Source organism: Neovison vison, chromosome 3 (genome assembly GCF_020171115.1).
Source record: "Neovison vison isolate M4711 chromosome 3, ASM_NN_V1, whole genome shotgun sequence".
Taxonomy (NCBI): domain Eukaryota; kingdom Metazoa; phylum Chordata; class Mammalia; order Carnivora; family Mustelidae; genus Neogale; species Neogale vison.
The window spans coordinates 95,418,952-95,439,665 of record NC_058093.1 but is presented as its reverse complement, the minus strand read 5'-3'; the positions used below and the strand labels follow the sequence as shown (position 1 = coordinate 95,439,665).

Genomic DNA, 20,714 nt, shown 5'->3' with positions numbered 1-20,714 from the left:
CCAAGAACTGGGGTTGCCACCATCCCACGGAACAGGCTCCATGAACGGTTTCTGTGTTTGTACATTTACTTAATCATGTCTCAACACGGCAGAATTTGGTCTGAGACTCCACTGTAAACTAGCAGGGCGGTCATCTGGAGTACCTAACCCTCACCTCCCTCAAAAACATTTTCAGCAGCTCTATCTAGAACACAGCTAAGGGCTAAGTACACCCAGGGTCACATCAGCTCACCACGCTGATCCTGAGCACGTCCCACAGGGAGCACACAGATCCTCCCCCACTCCTGCCTCAAAGACAATCAACGGAGGCAGAAGATAGAAAGCAGGGACTCCCCACTAACTGCCTGGGCAAGTCACTCTTTGCTTTTTATCTTTCATTTTTCTGGGGGAAAAGTAAACCCTTATGTTTTCTGTATTGGTGAGCTTCATTTGGCGCGAATAAGCTGACACTGGGATGTCGTCAGGACATCAGGACAGGCTCAGGCCCCTGTGACAGCCACTCTGAGTCAACTGCCTGCTTGGAAGAGACTGGGTGATAAGAGACACATTCTAGCAGAGAAGCTTCCTGTTTGCATGTCTCTGCCTAAGTGTTGGTGCTTAACTTCACCTGCTCCATTTTGCCTCTGAACACCCATCTCAGCACAGCCCTAGAAGCCACGCTGGTCTGCCTGAATGCGGGAATGTGAAGAAGCCAGGCTGCCCAGGGAAAGGACCTCTGTGACTCCCCACATGGCACCTAGTACTTCCCTCCCACAGGTCTATGAGAACCCTGTGCTCTTATCTGACCCTCCCCATCCTGCCCTTGGCACTGAGCCCACAGCCTGGCACTTAGGAGGTATGCAACAGATGCTGAATGATCCCGGGCTTCTCACCTGATAAGCAGCAGAAGCCGCACTCCAGATGAAGCCCTCAGGAAAATGTCCATAGAGAAACTCGTCTTCCTTGGGCAGCGGCATGCCGTTGTTGGTGATGACCTCTGTGTAGTACCTGGCTGAGGCTCTTGCTGTGCGAGGCCTGTTTGTGTGGTTGAAATCAACATGGTACAGTCCAAACTTGACTGTGTAGCCATTCAGCCATTCAAAGTTGTCCATCAGAGACCATGCAGAATAGCCTCTAAGGTCTACACCATCGAGTCTGTAGGCTGGGAACATCCCAAAGGGAGAAGAGAAGAACTTTACACCAGGAGGGTGAGGTTCCCCAAGAAGCCCAGCCAAGACTGGCACCTCATTCAAGACAGTAGTCCTAAGCTGTTACCTTCTACACACAAATAATGTGTGCCCAGATAGACGAATCACCTTGTCTTTTTTGCCAGCACTGATGCCCTCAAAACAATGACTAATGGCCAATCTTTGCAAAATCAAATTCTTTTGTTGGGGTAAAGGAATGTGCCTCAAATCAAGAGTCTCAGCCCACTTGGGAAGTTAATCATACAAATGTGAATTAGAGAAGAGTTTCTTGTTCTGGGGTGCCTGGAACTCACCAGAATATAAGCTCCATGTTATCTTTTTGTTCACTGAACTTAGAATAGAACTTGTCACACAGCAGTTGCTCAATAAGGAATGGATGGACCCATGAAAATACTCTGTATGTGTGGGAAGATGACCATAGCTTTTTTTCAGATTTCCCAGAAGGGAAAAGAATTATGGAGTTAGGCCCTAAGAGAGACTTGTTGATAGTCTGTAATCCACTCTGCCAAACCATTTCAGGCATGTGACATATGGATGCTGGAAGATTGTAAGGGGGGTATCAATGCTCACCTACCTTTCAGAGCTTCATTGATGTAGGTTTTGTGGTAAAATATCCTGTCGGTATCTTCCACTTTTGGATTGGTCAGCGCCACTCCATTTTCAGTGATGTAAATGGGGATGTCGCCATACTCTTCCTTGATCCAGTTGAGCAGTCTTCGCGTCCCCCAGGGCGCAGCTCTGTCCATTGCTGTGGCAGGCCATGAAGAGTCCTCCGTCTCGGTTGTCTCCCGGTCATCTTCATAGGAGGGTGGGTTTAACCTGGGAGTTCTGTGCTGCACAATTCTGGAGGAGTAGGTGTTAAGGCAGAACACGTCGGCTGTGCCCCTGATGTACCTCTTCTCTTCCTCAGTGAAGCTCGGCAGGCGGGAAGTGGCTAAGTGTTGAAGTTCACTCCTATTCCCCACTTTCCACTTCATGGCATCAGGATAGTCTCCATTTCGGAAAATGGGGTGGGCAAACCAGCCCAGTGAGAACTGCAGCGTTCGGTCAGCTGCCTCCACCTCCCTCGGGATCTCTGGTGACTTGGGCTCTGCCCAGTGTGTACTGAGACTCAAAGAGATTACCCCCTTCTGTTCCTGCCTATATTTCTCATTGTAAGTGTGATAGACTCTGGCATGAGCTTTGATAATTGCATGGCCTATCCTGTAAGGCGCCCAGCCTGGGTCCTTCACCTGTGGAGGAAACTCCCCTGAGCCATAACCTAACCATGCCTGGTATGTGGGCTCATTAAAGGTCATCCATAACTTGACTCTGTCCCCAAAGGTCTGGAAACAAAAGTCTGCATAGCTGTTAAACAACTCAATCAAGGAAGAATTTTCCCAGCCTCCAATATCCTGGAGAGCCTGGGGCAGGTCCCAGTGGTACAGTGTCACCATGGGTGAGATGTTGCTTGCCACCAAGCCATTGATCAGCCTGTTGTAATAATCAACACCGTGTCTGTTGACAGAATTGTTTCTTCCCGTTGGGAAAATCCTAGACCAGGAGAGAGAGAAACGATAGGCCTTCACCTTCAAAGCTCGAAGCATATTCAGATCTGCATCCAATTGGTTATAGCTGTCACAGGCGATATCTCCAGTGGCACCTCCTTTCACATTGCTCCCTGGTGTGTGGGTGAAGTTATCCCAGATGCTGGGGCCTTTGCCATCCGCATCCCAAGCTCCTTCAATCTGATAGGCTGATGAAGACACACCCCACAGAAAGTCATCCCGGAAAGTGCCATGGTAGAACAGATCTCTTTCAAACTTGGGTTGGTTGGAGAACTTTTCCCAAACAACTTTAGCTTTGGAGGGCACATCAGATGGAAAAGTGAAGGCTCTCATTTTAGGTGGAAAGTTTGATGTACTGGGTGATGGCAGTCTCTTTACTACCTTAGGAAGAAAACCATTCTTTTCAATGATGCTGGTGAAAAAGTAGGCAGACTTCCTGGGAGTCCTCGGCTTGCTGCTGTCGTTGAAGTTGACGTGGTGCAGCCCAAACCTCTGGCTGTAACCAGAGGGGCCTTCGAAGCCATCCATGAGGGCACGAGCAATGTAAGATCGAACATCCACCAAGTCGTCCTTGATAGCTACAGAGAGAAACAAAACTCAGGATTATTTTAAAGTCTCCATTACTGATGTTGCTATTTAAAGGTTTTCCTTTTGGGGCACGTGGGTGGCTCAGTGGGTTAAGGCCTCTGCCTTCAGCTCAGGTCATGGTCCCAGAGTCCTGGGATAGAGCCCTGCATTGGGCTCTTTGCTCAGCAGGGAGCCTGCTTCTTCCTCTCTCTCTGCCTGCCTCTCTGCCTACTTGTGATCTCTGTCAAATAAATAAAATCTTTAAAAAAATAAATAAAGGTTTTCCTTTTGATAAACACAGTTTGGAGGGGACTTGGGTTACCCCAAAAATGCTAACCCTTTTTCCTTAGAATGAATAAAAGAAAAATCCACAAGGCCCTACAAATCATCAGGCCACATCTGTGGCCATAAATCTCAATCCAGAGGAGCATTCCTGCCTTAAAATGAATACGAGAATGTGTTCCATCTGCTTTTATCAGGACTCCTTGGTTTTTTATAGAATGAAAAATATCTCAAATGTACTTTTGCTTTTATGTTTAGCAATACTGACATAAAATGATCACACATCCCATCTTAGAAAAGAGAAATAAAGCCTACAGTAAGGTGTTCCCTGGTAAGTGCGTTGAATAGAAGTCCTCAAAAAGATATGTTCAAATCTTAACTTCCCATACCAGTGAATGTAATCTTATTTGGAAAAAGGTTCTTTGTAGATGTAATTAAGTTAGGGGTCTTAAGACGTGATCATCCTGCAAAACTGGATGAGTCAGAAATCCAATGACAAGAATCCTTAAAAGAGAAACAGAGAAGGTCCACATGAAGATGGAGGCAGAGATCAGGGTGACGCAGCCACTAGCCAGGGAATGCTTAGAGCTACCAGAAGCTGGAAGAAGCAAGGAAGGAGTCTACTTTGGAGACTTCGGAGGGAGAGTAGCCTTACTGACATCTCCATTTTGGACTTCTGGCTTCCAGAACTATGAGAAAAATGAAAGAGAGAGAGAAAGAAAGGAAAATAAAAGGAAGGAAGGAAGGAAAGAGAGAGGAAGAGAGAGAGGAAGAGAGGAAGAGAGGAAGGGAGGAAGAAGGAAGAAGGAAGAAGGAAGAAGAAGAAGAAAAAGTCTGGTGAGTCAAGGAAAAACCAGCCTCAGAGTAAAGCAACAGCTTTGGGCTCAAACTGGGAACCAGCCTCAGAGTAAAGCAACAGCGTTGGGCTCAAACTGGGAACCAGCAACGTATTAGGCCCTATTTTTATCAGATTACACAGACTCTCAACAAACACTAACTGTATAAGAGGCATAATTCATATGCTATGTATAGTTTACTTAATCATTCAATAAATAATTTAATAAGCACCTACACTGTCCCAGGCTGTAAAAGGCTCTGGAAACAAAGATGAATAGAAGCCTCATAGGTTTGTCATAAGGTATTGCTGAGACAGAAGTAAAAAGGCCTCTCACTGGCTGATCAGGCACATCATGTAATCTCTCTGAGCATTAGTTTTCACAATTGTCCCATCAAGATAATATCTGCCCCTACTGTACCTAGGTGCCTCAGTCAGTTAAGCGGCTGCCTTCAGCTCAGGTCATGATCCCAGGATCCCTTGGTCTCCCTGCTCCCTGGGGAGCTAGCTTCTCCCTCTTCCTCGGTCTCTCCCCCAACTCCCAGCTTGTGTACATGCTCTCTCTCAAATAAATAAAATCTTTTTTAAAAATATGCCCCTATTTTCTGCACAAGGCTGTTTCAAAGATCACTTGAGATAATCTCTTAAAGGGATTCCAGGATTGTGAAGATTACAGAATTGTAATCTTGATGCTAAGGGTACAAGAAAAGTATAAGAGAGTGGCCTCAGGAACAGTGACTGTGTTTCTCCATTCCTTACTGAAGGGCCTAGGGCAGGTATTACTAATCAACTCTTTCAGTGAATCTAGACAAGGCCTTGAAATCTTCTCAACATAGCCCCCTTAACATAGGCAGGTGACTCGCCACTTATCGCCATAATCAGTTGATTAGCACTGACATATGAGATGAAAACTATTTGCCATTCCTTTTTACTTAGAATAAAAAGGCATATGGGGAAAAGTCTCTTCAAAAAATAGCACAGGGAAAGTTAGCTACATGTAAAAAAATGAAACTGGACCAGTTTTCTATACCATACACAAAAATAAACTCAAATGTATTAAAAATGTAAATATGAGACCTGAAACCATAACAATCATAGAAAAGAGAGAGCATAAGCAGTAATTTCTCTAACATTGGCCATATCGACATCTTTCTAGATGTGTCCTGAGGCAAACAAAACAAAACCAGAAATAAAGTATTGGGCCTACCTCAAAATAAAAAGCTTCTGCACAGCCAAGGAAACAAAACTAAAAGACAACCTCTGGAATAGAAAAAGATATTTGAAAACTACATATCCAATAAAGGGTTAGTATTCAAAATAATGAACTGATACAACTCAATACCCCCCAAATAATCCAATTTTTAAAATGGGCAGAACACACAAGCAGACATTTCTCCAAAGAAGACATACAGATGGCCAACAGACCCATGAAAAGATGTTCAACAACACTCATCGTCAGGAAAATGTAAATCAAAACTACAATGAAATATCACTTCAGACCCATCAGAATGCTAAAATAAAAAACACAAGAAACAGCAAATGCTGGTGAGGATGTGGAGAAAAAGGAACTCTCATGCACTGTTGGTGGGAATGTAAATTACTATAGCCACTGGGGAAAACAGCATGGAGGTTCCTCAAAAAATTAAAAATAGAATTACCCTATGATCCAGTAATTCTACTACTGGGTATTTACCCAAAGAATATAAAAACACTAATTCAAAAAGATGTATGTACCCTGTTCATTGCAGCATTAATTACAACAGCCAAATTATGGAGGCAGACCAAGTCTCTATCAAAAAATGATGTGGTATTTATATATACAACACAATATTACCCAACTATAAAAAAGAATGAAATCTTACCAACTGCAACAACATGGATAGATGGAGGGGGTATAAAGCCAAATGAAACAGGTCAATCAGATAAATACAAATACCATATGATTTCATTCATATGTGGAATTTAAGAAACAAAACAAACAAAGAATACAAGAGACAAACCAAGACTCTTAGTCACATAGAACAAGCTGATGGGGGTGCCTGGGTGGCTCAGTGGATTAAAGCCTCTGCCTTCAGCTCAGGTCATGATCCCAGGGTTCTGGGATTGAGCCCCACATCGGGCTCTCTGCTCAGCAGGGAGCCTGCTTCCTCCTTTCTCTGCCTGCCTCTCTGCCTTCTTGTGATCTCTGTCTGTCAAATAAATAAAATCTTTAAACAAAAATTTAAAAAATTTAAAAAAAAGAACAAGCTGATGGTTACCAAAGAGGAGGGGGGTGTGGAGATGAGTGAAATAGGTGAAGGAGATTATGAGTACATTTATCATGATAAGCACTAAGTAATGTATAGAATTGTCATCACTATATTGTATACCTAAAACCGATATAACACTGTATGTTAACTATACTGGAATTAAAAATTTTAAAAAAAAATTTTAAATACATTTGAAGCTTGCTTAGGCAAGAATGATTCTGTAAGTATGAATTAACTGGGTCAAAGTTAATGGTGTGGAATGTAGATGTTATAGCTGGTTAAAGAAGATGGAGATTAATGTGGCCAGAACAATGATGGAAGATTTAATGGGTTGGAGTTCCATCTTATAATGCCATTGTCATCCTATATTGTAACTTTCTGGGTTCCTCTGTAGACTTTGAGTGTCCGCTGGGAAAAAGTGATATTTGTTCAATGTTTTACCCCTACACTCTTATGCAATGTGTGGCACATAATAGGCACTGAATACATTTTTGTTAAATGAATGCATTAAAAGAAGATGATTCCTGATCAGTGGCTAAGACTCAGATGGGCAGAATGGAGAAGGAGACATTATAGGAAATAAGAACACAGAAGCAAAAACTTGAGGCTTCTGGGGGAGAGTAATGTGAAGGATTCATGCTATTACTACTACTACTACTACTTTTTGGCTTCATTTTCTTGGAGGACTATCTTTGTCTCATTAAAAAAACTCTGAAGACTTGGAGAAGTACCACCCACTTTCCAATCACCAACATCATTCTTACCCTTGAGCACCTCGTTGATATATTTATTGAAGTAGTCCACTCTCAAGGAATCCTCAAAGAGATCTTCGGTCTCCCCTATGGGCATGCCATTCCCAGCCAGGTAGATTGGAACTTTTCCTCTTGTATATTCCAAATATACAAACTGCAACAGTCTTCTTATACCCCAGGGTACTACATAAATCCAAGGGGATGAGGTCTGAGGCCACATAGGGTCCACATGTTGGGAGAAGCCCCCAATGGTATCATAGCTGGAGATGCAGGAATCTTCTTGGGTCTTGCTGATGAGGCGGGAGGTATAATGAGACAGACCCAGAAAATCAGCAGAGCCTTTCAGAAGCTGCTTCTCTGCTTCGGTGAACTCAGGGAGCTGGGCCACAGGACTGGGGCACCGTTGGTTCATCTGTTGGATCTGGGCCTTCAGGGCAGCAGGGTAGTCTCCATCCACAAAGATGGGGTGTGCAAACCAGCCCAGCATGAAATGCAAGAAGCGTTCAGAGGCTGTGAGGTCCTCGGGCCTCTCTGGAGACAGAGGTTCTGCCCAGTCTGAGTTCAACACAATGCCCACACGTCCCTGCTGCTGTAGACGATAGTGACTATTATAGTGGTGCCAAACTCTGGCATGAGCCTTGAGGACCAAGTGAGCCACCTTGTGAGGAAGAAAGAAGGGAATACAGTGCTTCATAACAACCAACAGCAAAGCCAACAATCATAAGCCAATAACAAGTCTACAACATCAACAAGTTAACACCAATGTCAAGGTTACCAATGTTAATGACAACATTAACAGTGAAAATGTCCACATCAATAAAAAAAGTAACATAAACAACAATAGCAAGTCATCAGCAAGTTAATGCCAATGTCAACAAGTCAACAATATCAATAAGAAGTTAAGACAGATGCTAATAATGTCAATAAATCAAGGACATGGACATTGTTGACACTGACAACACCATCAACACCAGTGCTGGCAAGATCAACAATGCAGACAACAGAGACAGTAAGTCAATGACAATGTTAATGAGTCACCACCACCACAGGCAGGTCAATAGCAGCAGCATCAGCACCATATTTCATAGTAAACATTGTCAATGAATTCTCTCATGTATTTCTTACAACAACCTTATATGGCAAGTATAATTATTATTACCACTGTACAATGAGGGAAACAAGATCCAGAGAGGGTAGAATGCAGGAAGTCTGACTCTAGGCCTGTATTGTCCCAAATAATGCTATTCTGCCTTTGCCCTCAATAATCCTTATTGACTAATTCATCAACAATGAATTTGGGGGGATCATTTTAGTCGCCATACAAGGAATGGGATAATTCTAACCTACCTGTCCTCCTTTCTATAGTGAAATCTAGGAAGAAAACCCTTTCCCAAGAACCTCTTTGTAGACTTAACTCAAGGTCTTACAAAAGTCAACAGCTTCCCTTGGCAGAGCACCATGGGAAAACAGGCAAAAGTGGTGTGCCTGGAGTATAATACACATAGATTTTAATCTTGACTTTGTCACTAACTTGCTCAGGAAACTCAATCTTCTCATTCAGTTTCCTTTTCTGCAAGAAGCAGTAATTATGGATTCATTTAGAAGCACTAAAGAAGATTGTGGATACATGGGTGCCTGGGTGGTTTAGTCATTGGGCATCTGCCTTCAGCTCAGGTCATGATCCCAGGGATCAAGCCCCACATTGGGTTCCCTGCTCAGCTGGGAGCCTGCTTCTCTCTCTCCCACTCAACCTGCTTGTGTTCCCCCTCTCTGTCAAATAAATAAATAAAATCTTTTAAAAAGGTGTATACAAGCACCAAGCAGAAACCTGGAGTGCAGGCAGGAGCTTGTGGCTGCATAGCTTCCTTTCCTTTTTCATTTTTACCTTCTGAAGATGATGACACTTATTATTGAAGAATTTCATATCAAAATAGGCCCTAGAAATGACATTCCTCACTGCTTCTCATGTTCCAAATGTTAGTCTTTAACTGGGTCCTAAACTCCATGGCAAACTGCACTCCTTTCCAAAAGGTAGGACTGCTTGCCTCCTAAATGAGTCCGTGTAAGGCAGGGGGCTTGGTGGGCTATCAGGACACTAGCAGAACCAGCCACTGTGGCTGCGGAACACGGAAAAGTGTTAATGACAAGTCAGGTGAAAAATGGGCACTGGGTAATAGTGATGTGTCAGTGTAGGGTCATCAATTATAAAAAATGTACCATGCTGGTAATGGGGGGTGTTGATAATGGGGGAAGCTGTGGCGGGGGGCAGACAGTATATGGGAAATCAAAGTAACTTCTGTTCAATTTTGCTATGAACTTAAAACTACTATAAAAAATAAAGTCAACTCGGGGCGCCTGGGTGGCTCAGTGGGTTAAAGCCTCTGCCCTTGGCTCAGGTCATGATCCCAGGGTCCTGGGATCGAGCCCCACATCGGGCTCTCTGCTCAGCAGAGAGCCTACATCCTCCTCTCTCTGCCTGCTTCTCTGCCTACTTGTGATCTCCGTCTATCAAATAAATAAATAAAATCTTTAAAAAAAAAAGTCAACTTAAAAAATGCACTAAATCAAGTGCACTGTGGGTACACTGTGAATGCAAGGGAGCCAGGACTGGAAGGAAACATGGGCAGAATCAGGAGAGAAACTTTTTCTATGAAATTTTCCCTTAAAGGCATTATACTGTTTTAATTAATACATAAGAGCAAGATGTGAAGGACCAAAGTGAGGTAGGCTTTCCAGGAGCCACACTTGTAGGGATAAGAAGCCTAAGGAGAAGAGGTTAGTATGAGTTTTACAATGAAGAGATGAATAGAAAGGTTCCAACCTTCCATTTTCAGAAGTGTTCTCTTTCAGTGTGTATGGTCACTTGCTGAACGAGAACAGAGTAGAAGCCTTGACTTCAGTGCTATGATTTTTTTGGCATTTCATCAAGTCACCGATTCCAATTTTTCTCTCTCATTGTGGACATTTGAGACTGTTCTCTAATTTTCTTTTTTAAGATTTTATTTATTTGTTTGACAGAGAGTAATCACAAGTAGGCAGAGAGGCAGGCAGAGAGAGAGAGGAGGAAGCAGGCTCGCCACTGAGCAGAGAGCTCAGTGTGGGGCTCGATCCCCGGACCTTGGGATCATGACCTGAGCTGAAGGCAGAAGCTTTAACCCACTGAGCAAGCCAGGTGCCCTGTTCTCTAATTTTCTTATGTGTATTTGTATCATCTCCAAAAAGCTTTAAATCTCAAGGACATGAGCCATGGCGTCCTCTTTAACAAGTATGGGGCAAAGACTCCTATTTCAGAAGAGAACCCCAAGTGTGGTGGGAGAAAGCCAGACTAACCAGTTCATCCTGAAGCAGGCTGCCAGGGAAGGCTGAGATTTTGAAGAAATATGGAAAGGACGGAAAGGGCCTATATTAAGCCATTTAAATTATTGTCTCCAGTATATACATCCCCTTCTTATGGGAATGCTACACTGACTAGCCTCTGGAAAGCTGAACCCTTTCTCCCTCCCTTCCTCTCAGCCAGTGTGTGAAGGGTAGAAGGGGCCTCGGGACCCAGACCAGCCAGGGCATTCCAGTCCCCTAGCCTAGACCCAGTGACTGGCTCGGGGGTGGGCATGCAACCCAGGCAGCAGCCACAAGACACAGGAAGGCATTTGCTGGGAATGCCAGAAGAGAGGCAAGCTTGCTTTCCGGCTGGTCTTGGAGGAGAGCGGGGCTGCTGCCCTCTGGTTAGCAGGCAGTTCAAGTAGAAAGCCAGTAGGGGGGGCAAGAGAAGAAGAAAAATTGAGTACTAGTGGCACCGTTCTAGGTCTGATCAAACTCCACTGTGACCAGCTAAAACCCAGCTTTTCAGTTTCCTACGGAGACAGATTCCCTCTTTGCTTAGGTTAGTCTGGGTTCGGCTTTCTGTCACTTTCCACTCTCCACAGGGAGAATGTGCTGGCCCCAATTCTGGCCCCAAACGCCGGCCCTCTACCGACACCATTGGAAGCAGTTTCTGTTCTCCCACCCCCAATTCCCCCCTCAGCCAGCTGCGCTGTGCCAAGGACATAATGACTGTTTTCCAAGCGCCAGCACAGCGTCTGGAAAAATAAGGTGATTAACAATTTCCAGTGCCTTCCCTCCCACTTCTGGCTTCTTTTAAAGGACAAAAAGGAAAGTCCTGCTGAAGGGAAGAGAAAATGACTAACTCCCAGAGAAATGTCTCCCCCAGTGAGGTGGGCCCAGACATACCTTGAAAGAGGCCACCCCTGGGTCTGAGAGGCCTGGCGCATGGCGGCCAGTGCCATAGCCTGCGTAGCTCATCACCCACGGCTCGTGGAAGGTCACCCACAGCTTCACGAGGTCCCCGAAGGTGGCGAAGCAGAAAGCCGCATAGTCCAGGAACGCGTCCACCACGCTGTCGTTCTGCCACCCGCCATGCTCCTGCAGCGCCCGGGGCAGGTCCCAGTGGAAGAGCGTGGCCATGGGCTGGATGCCCGCGGCCAACAAGCTGTCCACGAGCCTGCTGTAGTACGCGACGCCCTGGGGGCTGGGCCGGTGCCCGCGGCCGCTGGGGAAGATGCGGGACCAGGAGATGGAAAACTTATACACCTGGGCTCGGAGGCCCCGGAGCAGGGCCACATCGATGTCCACTTTGTGGTAACTGTCACTGGCCACCTCCGGCGTCACTGCGCCCCGGGCGGCATTCAGGTGCCCCATCGGGTCCCAGACGCTCGGCCCCCTTCCGCCCTCGGCCCAGCCGCCTTCCACGTTGAAGGCTCCGGTGGAGACACCCCAGAGGAAGTCTTCAGGGAAAACATCCCGCAGGAAAGCGTCTCTCTCAGCCCTGGACTGGTTGGCAAAGGTTGCCCAGACTCTCCGGTAGGCCGAGTCTTGAGGCGAGGAGCTGGCTGCGCGCCCCACATCCCGCGGCGCGGAGGCCTGAAGGGACCGGCTGCCTGTCGGAGAGCAGGGCCCGCTGCAGGGTTGGGAAGACAAAGGGACACAGGGATGACTCTGCGGCTTACCTCCGCCCTGAGACAGATGGAAAGCGACGTGGGTCATCAGGGGAGGTTCCAGAAACACGGAGGGAAAAAACCATACCCACAAAGTTGTCGACAGGAAGTGACTGATGGGTGGGGAAATTACTATTATTGCCTGTTCTTGGGTCAGTTATTATTGCTCCTGCAGGAGTCAAACACTGTGCCAAGCCCACTGTTCCCTGTATTAGCGTGTCCTTGAGTACTGTCTTTGGTTCTATGCCATTTTTTTCCTTATTATTATTTATAAACAACATAGCTAATTGGGGTGCCTCTGTGGCTTCCTGGGCTAAGCATTGGACTCTTTTTTCTGCTTAGGGCATGATCTCAGGGTCCTGATATCAAGCCCTGTGCTGGGCTCCTGCCTAAGATTTACTCTCTTGGGTACCTGGATGGCTCAGTCGTTAAGCCTCTGCCTTCTGCCCAGGTCCTGATCCCAGGGTCCTGGAATTGAGCCCTGCATCTGGCTCCCTGCTCCATGGGAAGCCTGCTTCTCCCTCTCCCACCCCACCTGCTTGTGCTCCCTCTCTTGCTGTGTCTCTCTGAGTCAAATAAGTAAATAAAATCTTGAAAAAAAAAAAAAAGATTTACTCTCTCCCCCTGCCCCTCCCCGACCTCACTCTCAATAACTTAATTAACTAAATAAAAACAACATAGCTAATAATGATGGCTTTAATTCATTATGCCTTAATTCTGTACTGGCCACTATGATAAGAATGTTGGTCTCTTATTTAATATTTACAGATTTATGAGATAAGTACTACAATTATGTATCCTTATCCTGCAGAAAAGGAAACTGAGACTTTAAGAAATGAGTAAGTTCTGGGCATCAGCTGACCAGCACCTAGTTACCAGCTGGTACAGAAGCAGTTCAATAACTGAGCTACTGGTATAGCTCTACTGATAATGCAGTGGCTCAATATTAACTCTAGCTCTTCCACTGGGACCTGCCCTGGGGAACTGAAGGAGCATGGTGAGTGGCAGTCCTTTCTCCATGATGCCTGGACTGTGGATATAATAGGAGCTCAAGCATCCATCCTGGGCCATAAGGTAGAAGCCTTACTAAGGATGATAAAACGAGATAGGAGCCTGGATTCGCAATAATTATACCTTCTCTAGATTATCCATCTCCAGCCTTTTTAATGTAAGTGAACTCATATCTCATTTTCTTTTAAATGAGAACTCCTTGATCACACAGTTTGCAAGTTGTAGAGCAAAGTCTGTGCTTTTAGGGGCACCTGGATGTCTCAGATGGTTAACTGTCTGCCTTTGGCTTGGGTCGTGGTCCCAAGGTCCTAGGATCAAGCCTCCTGTTGGGTTCCTTAATCAACAGGGAGTCTGCTTCTCCCTCTCCCTCTAATTGCCCTCTCCCTCAAATAAATAAAATCTTTTTTTTTAAGATTTTATTTATTTATTTGACAGAGAGAGATCACAAGTAGGAAAAGAGGCAGGCAGAGAGAGAGGAGGAAGCAGGCTCCCTGCTGAGCAGAGAGCTCATTGCGGGGCTCAATCCCAGGACCCTGAGATCATGACCCAAGCCAAAGGCAGAAGCTCAACTCACTGAGAGCCCCTCAAATAAATAAAATATTTATAAACAAGTGTGCTTTTAATCATACATCACTCTATTTGTGTGTAGATATTTATATATTTTAATATTTCATATAATAAAATTCAGATAGAGATTTTGAAATACAACAGAACATAAAAATGCTATCCTTACATGAATAGTCTATTTTCTATTTTGTTTTATTTTTAGTCCATTTCTCTCCTTCTGCCTTTCCATCCTTCATTTTTTTAAATAAAATATTTTTTTCTAATATTTCAAAACAAACCCTGAATTGATTTCCCAATCTCCAAGTACTGCCCTGCGGGATGGAAAGCACAGTTCAAAAGCATGTGGCAGTAATGGGCAGAAGACATGAACAGACATTTCTGCAAAGAAGACATCCAGATGGCCAACAGACACATGAAAAAGTGTTCCACATCACTCAGCCTCACAGAAATTCAAATCAAAACCACAGTGAGATACCACTTGACACCAGTCAGAATGGCTAAAATTAACAAGTCAGGAAACGACAGATGTTGGCAAGGATGTGAAGAAAGGGGAACCCTCCTTCACTGTTAATGAGAATGCAAGCTGGTATAGACACTCTGGAAAACAGCATGGAGGTTCCTCAAAAAGTTGAAAATAGAGGGCGCCTGGGTGGCTCAGTGGGTTAAGCTGCTGCCTTCGGCTCAGGTCATGATCTCAGGGTCCTGGGATTGAGGCCCGCATTGGGCTCTCTGCTCAGCAGGGAGCCTGCTTCCTCCTCTCTCTCTGCCTGCCTCTCTGCCTGCTTGTGATCTCTCTCTGTCAAATAAATAAATAAAATCTTAAAAAAAAAAAGTTGAAAATAGAGCTACCCTACGGCCCAGCAATCGCACTACTGGGTATTTACCCTAAAGATGCAAATGTAGTGATCTGAAGGGTCACGTGCACCCAAATGTTATAGCAGCAATGTCCACAATAGCCAAACTGTGGAAAGAGCATAGACGTACATCAACAGATGAATGGATAAAGATGTGGTGTATGTGTATATATGTATGTGTGTGTGTGTGTGTGTAATGGAATACTATGCAGCCATCAAAAGAAATGAAATCTTGCCATTTGCGACAACGTGGATGGAACTAGAAGGTATTATGCTGAGCGAAATAAGTTAATCAGAGAAAGACAATTATCATATGATCTCCCTGATATGAGGAATTTGAGAGGCAAAGTGGGGAATTTGAAGGGTAGGAAAGGAAAAATGAAACAAGATGGGATTGGGAGGGAGACAAACCATAAGAGACTCTTAATCTCATGTAACAAACTGAAGATTGTTGGTATAGAGAAGGTGGTTGGGTTATGGACAGAGGGGAGGGTATGTGCTATGGTGAGTGCTGTGAAATGTGTAAGCCTGACGATTCACAGACTTGTACCCCTGGGGCAAATAACACATTATACGTTAATAAAAATAATTATAAATAAATAAATAAATAGAAATTTTAAAAAAGTTGTGGCAGTTATACCACCAGAGGGCAACCTTGAGAAAGGTCCGTGGAGGTGGGTGTGTTCGGTCCAGGGAAGAAAATATATGGGGTGGGGGTGGGGGAGGCCCAAGGACGTGCAGTCCAAGAGCATCTCCTGTCCAAGAGCCATCTTGTGGAGAGAGGATAACATTAGTACTAGGTTGGCACAGAGCACAGAACTGGTAGAAGCAACAGGGACACTGCAGAGGGACCTCCATCCCATGGAGCAAAGCTGGGTCTTCCAAACCTAAACACCTCCTGTTTTATGAAGCATTAGCTAATACATTTGCTAAAACAGCAGTAGGGGGGGAATGGTCTATAGTTATGGATTATCCATAATATATGCAGGTCTCTGGAGCACAATCAGGACACAAGTGACACCCACTCAGTGAACAGCCTCAGCTGCTCTGACCCAGCCCTCCTGATCCTGGCTGTCCTCCTAGCTTGGAAGAAATTAGGTCTTGAAGAAATAAACAAATAGCCCCTGGACAAAATACAGTGTGCTCTAAAGGCTTTTCTTTTCTTTTTTTTTTTTTTAATTTAAAAATTATTTCAGTAATCTCTATACCCAAAGTGGGGCTAAAACTCACAACCCTGAGATCAAGAGTCATAGGTTCTTCTGACTGACGTAGCCAGGTGCCCCTCATTTACTCTATAGTTTTTTTTTTTTTAAGATTTTATTCTTATTTATTTATTTGACAGAGAGAGACACAGTGATAGAGGAAACACAATCAGGGGAGTGGGAGAGGGAGAAGCAGGTTTCCCACCAAGCTGGGAGCCCAGTGCGAGGCTTGATCCCAGGACCTGGGGGATCATGACCTGAGCTGATGACAGGCGCTCAATGACTGAGCCACCCAGGAGCCCCTCTAAAGGTTTAATGCGGGGAGTCTAGGGTTTGCCTAACTTGGGAAGAGATTTAGCACACGAAGCCTCGATCCCTATGCCCAGGCCTTTCAGGTAGCCCTCCTTCAGCTGTCCCTCCCCTGCCCCCAACCACCTCGGATCATCCCAGATAATGCTCTTTCTCCCTCATCTGGGGAGCAGTGCTCCTCTCACAGTCTGGCTTTAGAGTCATTTGTGGGCCTGTCTCCCCTCTGCGGTCTAAGATTCTCAAAGAGAAAATAATGTTAGTCCTGTTGGAAACCCACCGCCCCCACTTGTTCCGGCCCCCAGTGGGCTGCCCACCGATGTCCACCTGAGTGAGGACCCCTGGATGTCAGGTTACTGTTAGCCAGCATTGGACTTTTGCTTCAGGCCAAGGTTTAGAGGGAGAGCCTTGGAACAGGTGTTACATGACATCTTGTGGTTTTGCAGGCACTGAGCTTTCAGGGTAGCCCTCCTTTTTATGGCCTCTTGAGTACTATTTTCTGAAAAGATGTGGCCAGCATGCCTCCACTGACTCCAAGCGTGGTCAGGGAGCGGTTCTGGCCTGTCTCCTCTTTCCACCATTCATACTCCCAGGACAAAATCTTACATGCAGCAGCTGCTTTGGGCTTGTTGGTGTGACCTGCTGGCTTAAAGTAAGTTGAGAGGACTGAACAACAGAATATACAAGTGTTGGGAGAGGAAAAGGACAAAGAGGTGGTAGCAGCTAAAGTGTATGACCTTGGACTGAGCTGTCCTAGTGAAGTCTAAGGTGAAGGACAAGGAGAGCTCTACCTGAAAGTCTGGGAAGCCAAATGCTTCTTTCCAGTCTTTGTCCTTTGTCAACAAATGCTGCGTGAACTTGTGCATTTAACACACCCATAGAAAGCTGAGGGATCTAGGGAACGACCTGTGGTGTTGCTCACCACACCATCTTTTTCTTGTTCACTTGAGAAGCATATCAGACTCTGAGTGTGTGAGGGTGTCATTATGGGGGTAACCTCATATCCACTCTAATTTTTTTAATATGTCATTTACAAATTTTGGTACTTCAATCATTCAGTAAGAAATTATCTGCAACCACACCATAGATTAAAACCTTTCAGAGGCACCTGTGTGGCACAGTCTGTTAAACATCTGACTCTTGGGTTTGGCTCAAGTTGTGATCCCATGGGTCGTGGGATCAAGCCCGGCATCAGGTTTTGTGCTCAGTGTGGAGTCTGCTTGAATTTCTCTCTCTTTCTCCATCTGCTCCCCCCACCATTCACTCCCTCTCTCTAAAACACATAAGTAAATCTTTAAAAAAATAAAACCTCTCAGAAAATCCCTGAATTAGGCTTCTGCCTCACGGCAACAGCTGAATCTCCAACCTACACTACTGTCTCCTTGTGGGAAAGAGGTTTCACAGTTCACAGGAGGAAACGGGTGCAGAGAACTCCCCTCACTTGCTCAGGTCAACTTCAATGGGGCAGTCAGATCTATCTCTAACCCAGCCTTCCACAAACACACACTACCTCCAGCAAGCTCTTCAACTAGAAGGCAAGGGTTCAAAATCCCAGCTCTGCTTGCTGTGTGGACTTGGGCAAACCGCTAGGTTCACAAGGGCAGAATGACAAGGGAGGATGCAAAAACACGTGAGCCCAGAGTCATACGCAGTGGGAGACTGGCTTTCTTGCTGCTGTCCCCTTGGAGCCTTCATTTCTCATCCAGATAAAAATCACTGGCCAAGAGGCAGATGACAACAGTCCCCCGTGAGTACACATGTGAAAGAGCATTCTGCAAGTATCACGTATTGATAGTTCAATAGGAAATCTAACATTACCTTTTCTTGGGACTTGGTGAACAGCTTAGCAGAGTATTAACATCAGATCCAATGGTGAGAACCTGGTGTTCACTTACGGCTGTAAAACAAGAAGTTTAAATAAGGCTCCTGGAGGCCCAACCAACAGTGTTTATGGCTGCAATCAATTATTTTCTTATTTATTCCACACCCAAGCTCCAAGCAATCATTCTAAGCTCCCTGGAAAATACCATGTGAGGTCAGAACTGACTTCCATGTAGCTAGAACAGTGGTTCTCAAACTTCCCTGTGCATCTGAATCGCCTGCAGACCTTGTTAAACACAGATTGCTGGGCCCACCCCAGAGTTTCTGAGCCAGTTCATTTGATGTGGGGCTCAAGGATATGAATATCTAGCAAGTTCTCAGGGGATGCTGACCCTGCTGGTCTGAAGAACACACATGGAGAACAACTGATTTAGAAGAACTCAAACATCAGAACGAGATGGAATTTTTAAAATTGTTGTGAACTATGCAGAAACAATAAATCGACTATTTTAGCCATTTAGAAAGGGATGGAACTTAAGAACAGAAATCATTATGCCATCAAATGTGAGTTAGGGTGAGGGTTATTAAATTGTATCTATGGGTGAGTGTCGTGAGGTCTATGAAGCTGGCTCAGCACTGGCTACAAGTAGTAGAAAGGGCACTACTGACCTCTACTCTACTCTACCTTATAGGGTGACTGGAATGAATACCAGGACACCCAGGAACCTGCCCCTCTCTAGTAGACCTCAGCCCCTGATGCCTTAACACAATCCACCTTTCCCTTGATGTGACTGGACCCTGAGTGATCTCTTGATCCATGGTCCACCAATCAGGTTCACTCTCATGAATTTGAATTAAGAGACACGGAGAAGATGATCCATGAGCTGCAGGTCTTAGATCTGAAGGCTTCAGTAAGGTGCTCACCAGGGCCATGTGCAAGCTGAGGTAATGGGGAAAAGAGCAAGGATAAGTGGAGGGGGGCAAAGGTGAGAGATCTTGGAGGGAGCAGTAATGAAAAGGGACACTTAGGCACAGAGCAGTTCCCATACTTACACCTGAACCTGGAAGCCTAATGGTCTTTATTTCCAAAAGACCAAAGCATCTTTGTCATCTTTGTACAAAACCTCTCTTCTTTCTCAAGTCAGTGGGAGCTAAGGGACCAAGAATACAAAGGCAAGGGACACTACGCCCAACTGGGGAGATCTCTCAGACCAGCCCTCTTCTGGTCCCTCCTCTTACTGGAACCGCAGACTTTTAAAACTGCTACTCCCCAAGCCAGTGCACCAAATAGCACTCAAAACCTCACCAGCAAAAGCAGAACCCTCTTACATTGTTGGTGGGAATGCAAACTGGCATAGGCACTCTGGAAAACAGCATGGAGTTTCCTCAAAAACTTAAAAATAGAGCTACCCTACAATTTAGAATTGGCACTATAGGTATTTACACGAAGGATACAAAAGCAGTGATTTGAAGGGACACATGCACCCCAATGTTTATAGCAGCATTATGAACAACAGCCAAATTATGGAAAGAGCCCAAATATCCATCAACTGATGAATGCATAAAGAAGATGTGGTGTATATACAATAGAGTATTATTAAGCCATCAAAAAAAAATGAAATCTTGGGACGCCTGGGTGGCTCAGTTGGTTAAGCCACTGCCTTCGGCTCAGGTCATGATCCCAGCGTCCTGGGATGGAGTCCCACATCGGGCTCCTTGCTTGGCGGGAGACTGCTTCTCCATCTGCCTCTGCCTGCCACTCTGTCTGCCTGTGCTCACTCTGACAAATAAATAAACAAAATCTTAAAAAAAAAAAGAATGAAATCTTGTCATTGGCAACAACATGGCTAGAACTAGAGTATATTATGCTAAACAAAATAGGTCAGAGAAAGACAAATACCATAGGATTTCACTCGGGCAGAACTTAAGAAACAAAACTGATGAACATAGCAGAAGGGAAGGAAAAATAAAATAAGATAAAAACAGAGAGAGAGGCAAACCATGAGACTCTTACCTACAGAGAACAAACTGAGGGTTGATGGAGGGAGGTGGGTGGAGGATGGACTAAATGGGTGATGGGCATTAGGGAGGGCAGTAGTTGTGATGAGCTCTGGATGTTCTAGGTAAGTGATGAATCACTCGATTCTACTCCTGAAACCAATACTGCACTGTATGTTAACTATCTTGAATTGAAATAAAAACTTGTTAGGACAAAAACAAACCTCTCCAGCAATGGTCCACTCACCCTTGAGAAGGCTAAAGAGCAGCCCGGTTGAGTTCTTCCTGGTGGAAGGACAGTCTTGGAATCTCAGATTGAAGATAAAAATTTTCACTTTTGGCTCAATAGTCTGAAAAAGATCAAAGCCAGAAAGTGAACGGGAGCTGTCTAGAGTAAGTCTTTTGATAACAGGGATAGAGCTTCAAGATGAGAAGCTATAAATACCCTGGTTTGAGAAATGTTCTCCAGCCAGGTCAATTAGTGATGGGAGCAGACCCTAGACCCTGAGGGGGAACAGTAGACACTTTTCAGTAACATCAGCCAC

General features: G+C 45.0%; 1 protein-coding gene across 1 annotated transcript in view; it reads right to left on the bottom strand.

Moving 5' to 3' along the window:
• LCT (lactase) overlaps positions 1–20,714 on the bottom strand; it is a 53,988-nt gene that overhangs the window by 17,375 nt on the left and 15,899 nt on the right. Inside the window, exons 4-9 of the mRNA XM_044242566.1 lie at positions 20,417–20,519; positions 18,169–18,247; positions 11,647–12,373; positions 7,432–8,077; positions 1,762–3,312; positions 873–1,141 (exon numbers count right to left, since the gene is read on the bottom strand). Coding sequence (XP_044098501.1) covers positions 873–1,141; positions 1,762–3,312; positions 7,432–8,077; positions 11,647–12,373; positions 18,169–18,247; positions 20,417–20,519 — 3,375 coding nt within the window. The remainder of the gene's footprint in view (positions 1–872; positions 1,142–1,761; positions 3,313–7,431; positions 8,078–11,646; positions 12,374–18,168; positions 18,248–20,416; positions 20,520–20,714) is intronic.